At 49.4% G+C, this 14754-nt stretch overlaps 2 protein-coding genes across 3 annotated transcripts in view; both read left to right on the top strand.

Moving 5' to 3' along the window:
- The first annotated feature begins 305 nt into the window (after positions 1 to 305).
- Positions 306 to 5538, top strand: ERAL1 (Era like 12S mitochondrial rRNA chaperone 1). Its single transcript, XM_064677924.1, has 11 exons — positions 306 to 434; positions 658 to 846; positions 936 to 1063; positions 1159 to 1236; positions 1405 to 1451; positions 1791 to 1852; positions 2267 to 2379; positions 2808 to 3200; positions 3684 to 3833; positions 4055 to 4135; positions 4423 to 5538. Exons 1-11 carry the CDS (start codon positions 347 to 349, stop codon positions 4543 to 4545), a joined length of 1452 nt encoding a protein of 483 aa, XP_064533994.1. The 5' UTR covers positions 306 to 346; the 3' UTR covers positions 4546 to 5538.
- Positions 5539 to 6748: 1210 nt separating this feature from the next.
- Positions 6749 to 14754, top strand: part of FAM222B (family with sequence similarity 222 member B) — a 36519-nt gene continuing 28513 nt past the window's right edge. Inside the window, exon 1 of one of the 2 annotated variants that reach the window (XM_064677911.1) lies at positions 6749 to 6850. The gene's annotated coding sequence lies outside the window, so the exon portion shown is untranslated. The remainder of the gene's footprint in view (positions 6851 to 14754) is intronic. The other variant, XM_064677912.1, reaches the window with a different exon arrangement.

The raw sequence follows: 14754 nt of genomic DNA, 5'->3' as shown, positions 1-14754 counted from the left end.
AGCACGGAGGGCACTGGAGGCATTGGAAGCACCGGGAACACCGGGAGCATTGACGTCACTGCGGGCACTGAGAGCACTGGGGGGGTCACTGGGGGCAGTGGCAGCACTGGGGGGTCACTGGGATCACTGGGAGCACTGAGGGAGCACTGAGGGAGCACTGCTCGGCGGGGCCGGCAGGGGGCGCGCCCCGCTCCCGCCATCCCGCCCAGTCCGCTTCCTTCCCATAACCCCCTGCGGCAGAGCGGCGCGCTGGCCCCGCCCTCCCCTCGTCTCTATGCTCCCGCGCTGGCGCGCCAATGGGGGCGGGCGCCGGTGGCGCTCCCGGCGTGCCCCGCGGCGGGGCAATATGGCGGCTTCCATGGCCGCGGCCGTCGCCCGCGCTCTGCGCTGGGGCAGCGGGGCCGCCGCGACGGGACCGCTCCTGCTGCGAATAGGTGCGGCGGGGCCGTGGGAGTGCTTGGGGGGGCGGCCGGGGACGTGAGGCGGCGAGCAGGAGCGGGACGGGCGCTCCGGGGCTGGCCCAGAAGCCCTGTAGAGGCTGCGGGGCAGCAGCGCTGCCCAGGCGCTGCTGCGCGGGGAGGGAGGGTACAGCGAGATTTTGGGAAGTTTTTGGTACGTTTTCGGTATATGCAGTGTTTGCTGGTGGTGTCCTTCCAGGCTGCCTCCCGGGGAGCCGCTGGAGCGGGAACTGGGAGCTGGGAACTGGAGCAGCGCTGGGCAGGATCCTGAGCGTCCCTGCCCGCTGGAACGGGAGCAGCTCGGCGCTGGGCAGCTTCCTGGGCATCCCCGCCGGGGCACCGCCCGCCCCCCTGGGCCAGCGCCCGCCACCCGTGGCCACCAGCAAAGGTGAGGTGGTGCCCGGTGCTGCCCCTCCTGGACAATCCCGACCCGCCCAGGGGGTTTAGCAGCGCTCAAGCCCCTCCTTTCCCCGGCAGAGGAGCAGAAGCGGCTGTTGCAGCACCGGCCCGACCAGCCCAAGAACCCCAAGGTGCTGAGGATCGCCATCATCGGCGCCCCCAACGCCGGAAAATCCACGCTCTCCAACCAGCTCCTGGGCAGGAAGGTGAGGCTGGGCTGGAGCAGCAAGTTCAGGCTGATAAATTGCCTTTTATTTGTTTTTCCATATTCTGGCTGTGTAACATGTTTAATTTCCTGCAGGTTTTCCCAGTCTCCAAGAAGGTTCACACGACCCGGTGCAAAGCCAGGGGTGTCATCACACACGAGGATACCCAGCTGGTGAGCTCCCAGAGCTGCTTCTGCCTGGGGCACTGGGCAGTGTGAGCCAGTAAGGGCAGGGTTTGCTCATCTCTGTCCTGTGGGATCACTCCTTGTTGCACAAATATGAGTTTTACCCTGACCACTAACCACAGGCAAACTTACAGGATCTGTCTTTCCTCTTTCTAGATCATTCTGGACACACCTGGCCTTACTAATCCATTAAAAGTGAAAAGGTATCACCAGTGGAGTGGGGAGAGGGAGGCTCCTGCCTGTCAAGGGTTGATAAAACCAGAATGTGATTTTTCACTGTGCAGAGTTCGTAAAATAGGAGCGACAGGAATGTGTATTTTTAGCCTTATTTTGCCTCATTTATGGTTGCAATTTCAGTAGCACACAGTGCCTGTGACATCCCTGTTGTGTTTGGTTCTGCATATGTGACAAGGGATGTCACAGCCCCTAAAACAGCTTTGTGGCATCTGGGATGAGGGAAAACTGGTTTTTTTCCCCCACTTTGAGGGGAAGGAACACAATTGTAGCTGTGTCTGGCTGACTCATTTTCATGTATCTTTCAGACATAATTTAGAGAAAGCCATGCTGACAGACCCATGGGACAGCATGAAACATGCGGATTTAGGTGGGTCCTCAACTCCTCTTGGAACAAACCAAACCCTTTTCTGCCACACAAGTTTACAGCTGTGGTGTCTGGGTGTTTGCTGGGCAGCCCTGGGAGTGTGAGCTAGGAGGGAAGGGCAGAGAAAAGATTTGGAATGTTGAGCTGAGGAGTGGATAAGGACTGCCTGGTGCCAAGGCAGGGCAGCTTGGGTTAATAACTGGGCTTGGATGTTAAGTTTTAGCCTGTGTGATGTCATTTTGATGGCAGGTGTAAACAGCATTTTAGTGTTTTACCAATTAAAACTCTTCTTTTTGTGATCTCCTGTGGAAGAGAGAGAAGGAGCAGCAGGAGGGGGCTGACCACAGACTCTAAAGCTGCAAGTGAACATTCTGGAAAAGGCAGGTTCATCCTATTTCCCTCCCTCTCTCCTGGCAGTTCTGGTTTTGGTGGACGTGTCAGATCACTGGACGAGGAACGCTCTGAGCAGAGAGGTGCTGAAGTGCCTGTCACGGTTTCCCCACATCCCCAGTGTCCTGGTCCTGAACAAGGTAAATCCTGCTCATTCTTCCTGCCTTCTTCAGACACCACCTGACAACAGCAGCCATGGTTTTTTTGGGGCCCTGGTGTGTTAAAGGACACTGGTTTCCCCCTCTGCTCCAGCATGTTGCAGTGTGTGTGTGTACATGTTGCATGCACTGGTGCTGTGCTGCAGCCTGGGGTTTAAATCTGCCTGGGAAGAGGAGCTGAGTGGGGTTGGCCAGACAAAATCTCAGCAGAGCTGACAGTTTCTCAGCATTTGGACAAACTGTGCTGGCACTGGTGACACACTCCTGGTCACCAAACTGTCCTGTCCTATTGCAGGAGCCTTGTCCTGCAGCAGCTACTTCCCTGAGTGATTTATTCTGGCTCCTTTAGATCCAGGGCCCAGCTGCTCAGTTCATTTAGGACAAATCCTGACACCTTTCCCTGACTTTAGGTGGACATACTAAAGAAGAAGCATCTCCTGCTGGACATAGTAACTGACCTAACAGAGGGAATTGTAAATGGAAAGAAACTGGAAGTGAAATCTGCATTTAAAGCTGATTCCAGTTCTTCAGCCAAGCCTCCTCTTCAAATCACTCGGGCTTTTCCTCCTGGGAGCAGGGCCTCAGGGTCTCCCTGTCGGCAGGAAATGGATCAGGCCCGGGAAGGCTCTGGTTTGGACAACAGCAGTGGTGTGAGGGATGCTAAATCCAGCCCTATCACAGAGGAAGCCCAAGGGCCAAAGCACTATGGACACAAGGATCTAAAAGATATGAAAGGCTGGCCAAACTTCCGGGAGATCTTCATGCTGGCAGCTCGCAGTGGGGAGGAGGTGGATACACTCAAGGTAACTCTGAGCTTGTGTCACACCTTGAGACTGGTGTGGGACCCCAGCACTTCATCCTGAGCTTAATCTCCTGTGAGGAAGTAGCAGAGCTGCTGTTCCTGGCCTGGGATGGGGGGAAAGTGTTGTGTGTCAATGTGGGGATATGTCTGTATTGCATTTCCAGAGTTTTCTGTACAAAACTCTCATTTGGGGCTCTCCAAAAAGCAGCTTGCTCAGAACAATGACCACCCACCATTCATTCTTTTGGCTCCAGAGGTGCTGTGGGCTTTTGTAACTCACGGAGACGGCTCTAGGGAGGGGTGACCCTTTGGCAGGGCAGGAGTTTCAGAGCTTCCTTTTCTCCTTTCCCTGCCAAAACCACCAAACTCCTGCTCTGGTGCCAGGCCAACAGCAGTGCCCTCGCTGCAGAATGAGCACAGGGGTGTTGGCACCATGCAGGTGGTACCTGACAGCTGATTGGGGGTGTGTGTGTTGTGCCCACAGCAGTACCTCCTGATGCAAGCCAAGCCAGGCCCCTGGGAGTTCCACAGTGATGTCCTGACCAGCCAGTCACCTCAGGAAGTCTGTGACAACATCATCAGGGAGAAGGTCCTGGAGTACCTGCCCTTGGAGGTGCCCTATGGCGTGACTCAGGTGGGAAGTGTGCACAGGCAGATCTGCCCACGAGCTGTTTAACTGGAAACATTGGGCTGTGTGATGAGAATCCCTTAATTTGGATCTGTGGAATCTGGGGTGACTCAATATTTGCGCTTCAGGTGCTGTGAGGCCCTCCGTGTGCTGGTGTCTCCAAGGGAGTGGTCTTTGTGGTTCCTGAGGGTTTTCCAGGATTGCTAAGTGCACTCTTGCTGTTGCAGGTGACAGAGATGTGGGAGGAAGGAGAATGTGGGGAGCTCCTCATCGTGCAGAACCTCTTGGTCCCAAGGAAGGCTCATATGGTGAGCGATGGAAGAGAGCTGGGGCACTGGGGAGGGTGAAGGGAGGTTCCCTTATTCCAGCACATGTGCATCCTTGCTGTCATCCCCTCTCCTCCTCCTTTGGGAAGAGCCACATGTCTGACACAGACTATTCAATAGTAGCTTACACCTCCCTGGAGTAGCCCATGGTTTGATCTTGGAATTTCCCTTGCTGCTTGTGGCCGTGCTGTCCTCCTTGGGTGATTCCTCCCTGCAGCTGGGCAATGTAAGGATGAGTCTGATGATGTCTTCTCTGGGTTTTAATGCAGAGGATGTTGATTGGAAGAGGAGGGAAAGTCATCAGCAGGATTGCTCAGGAGGCTGGGCAGGACCTGATGAACGCTTTCCTGTGTGACGTCCGCTTGAAGCTCAGGGTGGAGGTGAAGAGTTGAGTGTTTTAAGAGCCCCTGAACTCTCTGATCATCTGGAGAAACAGATCCTATATTCCCCTGCGGATATCTTGGCACCTCTGTTCAGTCCAGAAACAGAGGATAATGGACTTAATACAGTGGGCTGAAGTGGAATATATTATTCTTTGAGAGAATGCCCCAAACTGCAGTAGATCTTCAGATTCTCTACTGCACCTGGCCTTGTGGAAGCTGGGATGGACATCAGAGAACCAGCTGCACCCATGGTTCTGCATTTACAGAGCTGCCATCCACCTCTTTTGGGCTGTGTCCTGCGTTCTTGCTCACAGGTTTTTATACCTGGAAGTTCAGGAGCATCTCCTGTCTTTTAGCAGACACAGAGTTGCAGTGAAGGATGATTAGCACACATTTGTCTTCTCTTCTGAAGGCTGAACCACTCCAGTGTGATCACACAGGAGGAACATGCTACCCCAGCCCACACTATGGTCTTACATTGGCTTTGCTCCCTGCCCTGTTGAAGTTCAAGAGTGTAGGGGATCAGTTTAAGGGATTTGCTGGCAGCTGAAACATCTGTAATGCCTGAAGGGCTTGTCTGTTGTGCAAAACCAGCATGGCCCCCCTTTTTAGGAATTTGAATACTTTATTGCACCAGAGTTATTTCAAAGCCCTTATTCTTTGTACCAAGGCTGCAGATACAAACATAGAAACTGTTGCAGCTAAAGAAAAGCCCAAAGTGGGAACAGCAGCAGGTTCTGCAGCTCGGGGGTAACGGGTTGGGGGTGGAGAGTAACTGGCACGGATGAGGCTGGAGAAGCAGGGCTGGACCAGGGAAAGAGATGCTGTTACCATTCTGAGCTGCTGAAGGATTCTGGAGTGTGAGATATCTCAAAACTGGGTTGGGAAGCCTCCACGGAGTGTCCTTCCTTGTTTCCCAGGATGTAGGGGCTGCTGTGGTCCCTTGAACACTGCTCTCCAACTTTTGTATTTTCCTTGCAATAAAATGAGGTCTCAGCACAAGTCATTGTTCTCTCCTTTCTTCCTCCCTGGCATCGAGACCTCACAGCCATCACCTTCCCTCCGTTTTATTCCAACCTAGAGCTTTTATGTCACTCCTCCTCCCCAGCTGAGCTTAGATCCCATTTCCTGAGCTGCGGCATCTGAAGGTTACACCCTGTAGGGGAAAAAAGCTGGGTAACTGTGGTTGGAGGTGTCTCAAGGGCTGGGGTACAAGAGCAAGGCTGTGCCCTCTGTGTGGCCACATCATGGGAGCCTCAGGGTTTCACTGTGCTGCCGCAGAGCATCCCAGGCTGCTTCCAGGCAGGAGAAGGGATGGATCCGAGTGCCCAGAACAACAGCCAGTCCTGGGGGCAATGGAAATGTGCCCAGCATGGGAAGAGGTGAAGTTTTGTGCCTTCCTGACTTGCAGCTCCTTAACGAGCTTTGATTGTTAGGTTAATTATCCCATTGCAAGACAATCGCTAGTGCAAACTGCCCTTTCCCCGAGGGGAACAAACCTTCCCAGAGCCCCCTGTGTCCCCCCCGCCTTCGTGATCCTCCCGCGTCCCCTCCACGTCCCTTTCTATGTCTCCCCATGTCCCCCTATATGTCCCTCCCATGCTCCTCTGTATGTCCCTCCCATATCCCTCACTATGTCCCCGTGTCCCCTCCATGTTCCCCCTTCCCCCCGTGTTCCTCTTTGTTCCCCTATGTCCTCCCAATGTCCCCTTCATGTCCCGCCGTGTCCTCCCTTCGTATCCCCCCGATGTCCCCCACATGTCCCTTCTGTGTCCCTCCCATGTCCCCTCTATGTCCCCTCGTGCGTCCCTCCCATGTCCCCTCTATGTCCCCCCCGTGTCCCTCCCATGTCCCCTCTATGTCCCCCCCGTGTCCCCCCGTGCGTCCCTCCCATGTCCCCTCTATGTCCCCTCTATGTCCCCCCGTACGTCCCTCCCATGTCCCCTCTATGTCCCCCCCGTGTCCCCCCGTGTGTCCCTCCCATGTCCCCTCTATGTCCCCCCCGTGTCCCTCCCATGTCCCCTCTGTGTCCCCTCCATGTCCCCTCCATGTCCCCACCGTGTCCCCCCTCCCCGCTGCGCTACCCGCAATCTCCGCCAGGGGGCGCCGCGGCGCTGCCCCCTCTCTCCCCCCTTCCCCTCCCCTGTCCGCCGTGCCCGTGGCCGCGCGTGCGCGGGGCGGGGCGGGCGGGGGCGGCTGCGCAGCCAGGAGGGTCGGCCCGGGCGGCGGCGGCAGCGGCGGCGGCAGCGGCGGCGGCGGGGCCGGGCGGGCACAGCGGCGGCGGCGCCATGAGGCCCGGGCAGGGGCTCCGAGAGTAAGTGCGGCCACGGCGGGAGGGCGCCGGCCACGCCGACACCTTCTCCTGCTTCTCCTCCTCCGCCGCCTCTCCCTCGCAGCGCGGCGGGACCGGCGCGGCGCTGCCCCCCCCCCCCCCTCCGCCCTGCTCCCCATTGTCCTTCCCGGGTGTCCCCTCCCCCCTGCCGCTGAGGGATCACCAGTGTCGCGACCCGTGTCCGTGTCGCGACCCGCCCCCCCCCTCTGTCGCGACATCCGCCTCCCCGGGGTGTCCCCTCCTCAGCGCCCAGGCCCCTCGGCAGCCCCTGAATGCCTGCCCCGGGTACCACACACGCGGCCCGGATCGCGATAGTGCGCCAGCCATCGCGATAGAAGTGCCGTCAGGGGAGAGGGGGGATTGCGGTCGCAGTGCGAGCACATCCTTTGTGTGATTCTTTCCCCAAGAAAAGTGTCCTTTTGCGAGAGAATCGCAAGCTGGTCTGGGTTGGAAGGGACCTTAAAGACCATCTCTCGTCCCAGCCCCCCCGCCATGGGCAGGGCACAGATATCGTCAGTAAATCATCCGTCGTTTTTATTCCCTACCAACCGATTTTTAAGCGTCTTAAGAAGAAGAAGAAGAAGAAGAAGGAGAAAACTGCAGAGCTGGACTCCTCTGTTCTCAGTCCACTCGTGCAGCAAAGTGTTGAAATGGTTTTGGTTCTGCAGTGTGTGAACCTCCCCGAGCAGCACCTGCGAGAGCTCACGGACGCCTCACCCTCCCTTGGTATCACCTCTCATCACTTGCTACAAGTTTAGGGTAAATCACAGGTGCAGGTTAATCAGTTCAGCCATAATTTGTTCTACTCACTCCTTAGCACGGTCCTTAATTTTCTCTCTAACCACAGTCTCAAGAAAACATAAGTTCCTTGGGAAAACTTTTTGCAGCAATACTTTTTCCCCTCTTTATTGCACAAACCCGGTTCTTTGTCGCCCCGGTCGATGTGGGAGAGGAGGGAGCTGGGAGCTTTCAGGAGGATGAGGTTGGGTTCCTGAGTGATGTCATTTGTGCTGGAGCAACGGTGGTGACTTTGTGATGGAGTAAATCCTCCTGGACGTGTCAGGGCTTCCTGACTGTGTGTGTGTGTGTGCGTGTGCAGCGGAAACTTCATCTGATTCAGCAGCTGACTGAGAAAATCCCGTGCTCGGTGCTACACAGGCATTGAGGGAAAACAGAGTGATGATAGTTGCATTTTCCTTTCAGTGTGTGTATTTTCTGGTCAGGGTTTTTTTTCAGCCTAAGAATTTGGACTTGCTGGAGTCTGTTCATTTAAGTAGGTACATAAAGCAGTAGGTAGTAGCTCTTGAAGGGTCTTAGAGATATTAGAGGTGGAGAGAGCAGGGAGTGAAGGATGCAGGGAGAGTGTCCCTGCAGCTTTTGGTGTCCTGTAAAGTCATTTCAGAGGGTATGGAAACTTGGGGGGGGAAAGCAATGATAAAGAAAGGAAACTTGAAAGCAGATGAACTCACTATTAATTTTTAGCAGGGGAAGGTTTGGATCAAAAGCAAGTAAGAGAACAAACAGAGGTCAAGATTTGAAATTAACACAGGATCTAAGCTTTCATGGAAAAATGTTCCCATAAAAGAGAGGGTGTACATTTCCTAAATGATATTTACTCTGGTTAGACTTTCTGAGGTGAGGAAATCAGAATTGACCCTTGTCTGGGGAGCTGGAGGATCAGTTGATGAATTGGCTGTAATTTACAGGCATCGCTTCAAGTATTTTCAATATTTCTCAACTATTTTAAGAAGCTGTATTGAGTTCCAGCCCAAGCAGCCTGATAGTCTGGAGAGAGGAAGGATGCGTATTGCTGGAGCAAGAATTAAGCAAAAAATAGATAAATCTGACATAATGGATGACAAGGGAAAGCTGATTGCTGAAAGATGCTGGCATGCTCTGTTCCTGCATGCTTGGCATGTATTCTGTTGTGTTACATGGCTTTTGAAGTGTAAAAAAAAAAAGAAAAATCTCATTTTGTGCTGAGATAAAAGAAAAGGCAGGTGCTTAAATTCTGCTAGGGATCAGCTTTGATACTGACATGAAGTGGTGACCTCGCTTGTGTTTACGCCTCTGTCACTTTGTGAACTTCTCAATTGAATAAATAATTCACTTAGCACCAAATAAATGCCATTTTATAAGATGGTATTTTTGATCCCCTTTTCACTCCACATTGCAAACAATTTCACACTTTTTCTGCTTGAGCACAGCCTGGGGTGCTATTTCTGTTAATAACATTAAAAATATGTTGGAGAATGTCCATGTAGTATTGGTTTTTTCTCCAAATGCAAAATTAAGGAACCTTTGTGTTCTCTGCAGCTTGGATATTTGCCTTCGTTTAAGTCTTATTTGTATTTGTTTCAAGTTGTCCTCTGATAGATGAGCTTTTATATCTGTGCTTCTGGGAGCTGTTACCAGATCAAGAGGAGAAGTAAGGATTTCTGTCAAGGACTGAAGTATCTCTGTTTCCCAGAAGCTCAGACTGCTGTGTGATGTGCAGGAGCCTCAGCTTGTGTCCTCTCCAGCACCTGCTGAAATGCCTGGGTGTGGGATAGAAACTTTTATAGCTGTCTCCAGTACAACACTTTTCCACATTGGTTTGTCCATTCATCTCTATTCTTCTTCATTTTTGACCTTGACTCATTACTGGCCAGCACATGGAAATGGGAGGGAAGGAGGTAGAGGTGTTGCTCTGGCTGTCCCCACCCCAAAACCTTCATCACCAAAACATTTTATATCCTATATGCTGCTACCTCTTCAGTGAGGTAACAGTGAGGGGAGTCACTGATCTGTGAAGTGTGAGATGCAGTAATGTCCATTCTGTATTTCTCTAAAGCTTGGTAACTTCCAGGATTCTGGGATTTATGGGATTGCTAAATACACCACTGAGCACATAGCCACAGCCTGACTTGTTCGAGTTATTTAACAGATGATCAGCACTTTTAAATAATTGCTTTAAGAACATGTAGTTCAGTGAAATGCTACACCCACCAGGTGAGTAACAGGTCACTCCATTGTGCTGTACACTGTAACCAGGACCTGCTGACTCCTCTGAGGCTGTTTTTTGGGTAAGATACTCCTAAGGATGAGTAAAGGTTTTGCAGTTTTCTCCATCTGCAGTGGGTGTATCCCCCATTTTTCAGTATTTTAAATACTTTCGAACTGGGGATTGAAGTGAATAATTGAGATTTTTATTCCTTGTGTGGTATGCCACTTTCCCATTTTCCCATTGTGTTTTGTGACTCCTATGACTGCGAATGCTAAAATGAGTTTGTCGCACTATTCATCATTTTTCTTTCTAAAAAAAATTGCTTTCCAAGTACTGACAGAACTCCTGAACAGCCTTTCTGCTGACGGACATCCAGAAAAGTTGTTTTGAACTTCACCCAAAGGTATTTTTCCAAGGGGTTGTATTCTTTCAAAAGCTGATCTTGCTATCCAAACTAGGCATAGCTTGGCCTCAGTTTGCCTGCACCTGGAGCTGACAGAGACTGCTGTGTTCATCAGCTGCTGGTTTCAATGGTTTTATTAATTTGGTTTAAATGGACACTTAAAAAAACAGTGACTGTAGCCTATGGATGATCCGTGGCTGGTCTGACTTTGTAGACCCTGCAGACCCCTTTTCCTTAATTTGGGACATTCTGTCTGGGTGTCTCTCCATGCCACCCTGTTCATTTTTTATTTGTTACATTGTTGCTATAATTATTCCCCCATTGTGCTCAGGAATTATGCTTCATTTACATATTCTCATTGCTTGACTTGTTTATGCCGTGTTTGAAGATCAGTCCAAGTTTCCAGGGTTTGTGAAGAAAATGGTGATATTTTGCTGTTGGAATAATTTCACAGGAATGTATTTGGCTGCAGCGTGGCCCTGGTAGGGAATAGTGGGGGTGTAGCACTCAGGGGGTGTGTGCAGGAATGAAAACTGGGAGGGATTTTTAATGTGAATTTCCAAGTCCCGTGCAGCGATTCTGGAGTGCTTGGAATGCGCGGAGCAGTGGAATGTCTGGTTTGTTGATGTATTTAGAGATAACTGAGCTGCTCCAGGCTTTTAAATAGATGCATTGATGGGTGTACTACGGGGAAACGTGTTAGAAAACAGGTTCTCTGTAAATGCAACACGTTCGAGACAAACCCTTAAGTATAATTCTGCTGAATTAGGTGTCAGATCCTGCCTCCAGCAGGAGTGGGCTCTGCAGCATCCTCGGCGTGCAACGAGCGCGAATGTTTAATTTTTTACGACGCCTGTAGTAACGTGAGGTAGAAAAGGTGAACCGTGAAAGTGAAGCTATTTTTAGTATTTAGAAAAAAAAAAAAAAAGGCAGTCAAAAAATGATCTACTAAGTGATACATTGCTGACGTCTGTAGCGCAGCCAACCCAATTAAGGTGCCGTATATTGTTTCCAGCAGGATTCTGATTGTTTCTAATTTGGGAACCACGCGAGAGCAAGTGGAAATAGGTGAAACGCCGTGCTCTGCTCTTCAGGGTGGATCCAGCATCCAGTTGTGCTCTCTAATTTCACTTCTCATACTGGGACAATCTCCCTGGCCTGGCTAAGATGGAGCCACGGGCAAAAAAAAATTCCTACCTGTTTTTATTGATGAAACATCACGTAAGTCAGTGTTGAGCGCTGCGGATTCTTCTTTCATTTCCTGACCCCAGCGTATCCTTTGCTGTATCCTGCTATCCCTCTCCTTGCCTTGATGTTAAACTTGGAGCATGCATGTTGGAGGATGTGAGTCTCACAGTCCTGCCTTTTCCTGTGGCTTTCCCTTGCCACTCATTTTGTTCCCTCTCTGTTGGCAGTTCCTGCACACAAAATGCTCTGAAAAATGTCATACAGTGACTGTCTTGAGCCAATACTGTATATATATCTATATCTATCTATATATATATATATATAAAATGTATTGGATGGAAATAGCATAGTATGAACCTTTTTCAAAAAAGAAATTATGCAGGTGCTCCCACTCTCCAAAGTAAACTTCCTCCTCTGCTAATCTTTTTTTAAACCTGGAATGAAAAAAACCCCATGTATTCTTAACATCTGGAAAGGGGAGCCCTTCATGCCTCCTTTATTATTCTTTTATCCAGTATTGTTCTTTGTTCACCCTTCTTTTCAGGCACTGTTTTTCTCAATTTTTTGTCTTATAAGCTTGAGGAATGTCGTGTGCTTTGGCTTTGTTGTGGACAGGGAAAATTAGGGATTTGCTTGCCCTTCACTTCCAGCTCATTAGTCTATTTTGATTCTGGGTTGGTTTTATTTCTTCAGCTACAGCAAAGCCCTCAGCTTTTGCCTGGAACGGGTGATGTATTCCTGGAGCTGGTAATTTGTGCATCCTTTGACTTTAAACTGTTCACAACTCTGCTGAGCCTTTGTGAATGAGCGTGGAGGAAAATCAATATGTGAAAAAGCTGGAGCAGGGGAGGGAAAACAGCTTTTTCCTGGTCACACTATCGCCTGATTTAGTTTTTGTGTCTGTGAACTCTTCAGTGTTTAAATTTAGGAATGGATTGTTTTGGAACAAGTCACTTTTTAGATCGTTTCCAGGAGATTTGTGTGTAATTTAATCCCATTCAGGTTTGCTGCTCTGATCTGCTTGTTCCACGAGACTTCAGGTTCTCTCTCTCCCTGTACCTCTCCCACTATTTTCTACAAATCTGCTGGGGTTTTTTCCAGTCAAAACTTCAGCAGCAATTATGAATCCTGTTATATCTTTTCAGTTCCCTGTTTCTAGTCATTAACAAAGTGATGTTTGTTAAAATAGCCTGAACGTTTGAAAACTGTAACTTCAATGTCTCTGAAGCATTTCATAAGTGATTGTTATTTAAACACTCTAGAAATGGAATGTGTGTACTTCAGAAATTAGCCTGAATAATATCTTTAATATTTTTACTGTATATTCTCTTGTATTTACTGTGAATTTCCAACACAGCTTAGTTTAATATTTCAGGGTGTCTTTTTAGTTACAACTTATCAATGAAGTTGCTGATTAAGAACCAAAGGAAGTCTCAAAATGTGACAGTCCGACATAACATTTCAACCAGTTAAATTTAAAGTCGAGACAGGAAAGAATTAAGATTTTTCCATACTTCCATCTAGTGTGCATGAGGGAAATTGCATCCACGGTTAAAATCCCAGATATTCTCTGCTGGCAGTTCCAGTTGGGCAGGGATCATCTCATCCATTGGTCTTTGTTAAGCAGTAACTGCTGATAAACTGTGTGGCATCCCAGGGCTGACAGGTTTTAGTTCCAAGTATTTATGTGGCGGTACCTTTGCGATGTCCATAAAATGGCGACGCCTGAAGTTTAAGAAAAATCACCTTTCACCGTGTGGTGTTCGTGCTCTCCTTCAGTGTGTTCTGCTCTATTTACTTGTCACTCTCTGCTAGACTTTCAGCTGCTTGATTTATGAATTATTGCTATTGAAATAAAATTAAAGTGGCTGTTCAGTTATTTAAGAGTCAATTAAATCTGATTTTATTCTGATGTAACATTTCCAGTGAAATGGCATAAAATGCAGTCTGTGGAGGAAAGTTAGGTCTAAAAATGGTTAGTGTTTATTTTTTATAATCTGTGCTTTCGACAGCTTGTCTTGCCCAATGAAATCCATTGCAATCTCACAGCAGTGAGTGCAGATGTTAGAAGTTGCTCTGTATAAGGAAATAAAACAGGTTTGGTGTTTCCCGTGATCCTGTATAAACCTTTAGTCGTGGCTGCTGGTTGGAGAAGGCATCCATCCAGAAGAAAGAAATTTCCCTTGATTGCAGTACTTTTGGACAATAGAATTTATTTACCAGCCTTTGGTGACTTTGAAAGGTAGAAACAAAGGGTCTTCTGGGACCCAAATCATGGGCTGTGCTGTCTTGAGGGCTCGGCGTTAATATTAGTTGAGTTTGCAGTATCAGATTGTGCTAATTACTGCGAGGTCCCCGCTCACAGGGGACGCTCAGGACGAGGTGCTTTGAGAAGTGCAGCCCAAGGACCTCGTTCATGCGTGACGGGCAGAGATGGGTCATTTGTTGCGTGATATTGGGGAGCCAAGTTCACTCTTAAAAGATCTGCCGGGGCGTGGATGTGCCGAAAAGCACCAGAAAATACCCTGCCAAACCTTACAGTCCTGTATTTTGTTAGCAGTAAATACACCAAGTGGAGAATGAGCAGGTAGCCTTCATTATGTGTGGCAGTTAAAACATGTCTCTTGATTGTGGTATTTCTTCTTAGGGGAAATGGCAGTGCCAATCCCAGTTTTATTTTGACAATTTCACACCATACATTATGTCTTCTGTGGGCTGGGAGAGCGCTGGCTGAGGCTATTTCGATATGAGGAGTCTGGTTTGCCTTATTTTTTATTAAAAATAAATCATATTGATGCGGATCTAATTTTATTTGGGACTAGACAAGCCTGCACTAGCCAGCTCTCAGGTTTGTGGCGTCTGTCTCTGACAAGATCACAGATACGGAGAAAATGATTTATTTTAGTATCCAGTGCTTAGATAAAACTCTGGTTTTGTGCAGATGGCATTGAAAGGATAACACATAGCTCAGACAAATTTGTATAAAGCACCATGTATTTGTACCAGAATCCAAATCTTCAGTACATCAGTAATATTGAGATTTATATTATTATTCTAGTCTTGGGGGTTTTTGGCCTTAGAATTAATTGCTGCACGTAGAGGTTGGTGTACTTTAGTTTGGCTGCTCCCTGCATCTTGGTGGGGTGCTTCCAGCTTCACCCCAAAGAGGTTGGGAATTGTCTGGTTGATACTGGAGAATACTTTGGGGGTTTTGGGATGGAGGATGTTCAGAGCAGTGCAGAGCAGGAGCATGAGGATGCTCAGCTCTTTGGAGAGGATTGGAGACGGTGCAGGTGTTTGGGAGGTACC

This window comes from Pseudopipra pipra, chromosome 21, assembly GCF_036250125.1.
Source record: "Pseudopipra pipra isolate bDixPip1 chromosome 21, bDixPip1.hap1, whole genome shotgun sequence".
NCBI lineage: Eukaryota > Metazoa > Chordata > Aves > Passeriformes > Pipridae > Pseudopipra > Pseudopipra pipra.
The sequence above is the reverse complement of the archived record's forward strand: the minus strand, read 5'-3'. Positions and strand labels throughout refer to the sequence as shown.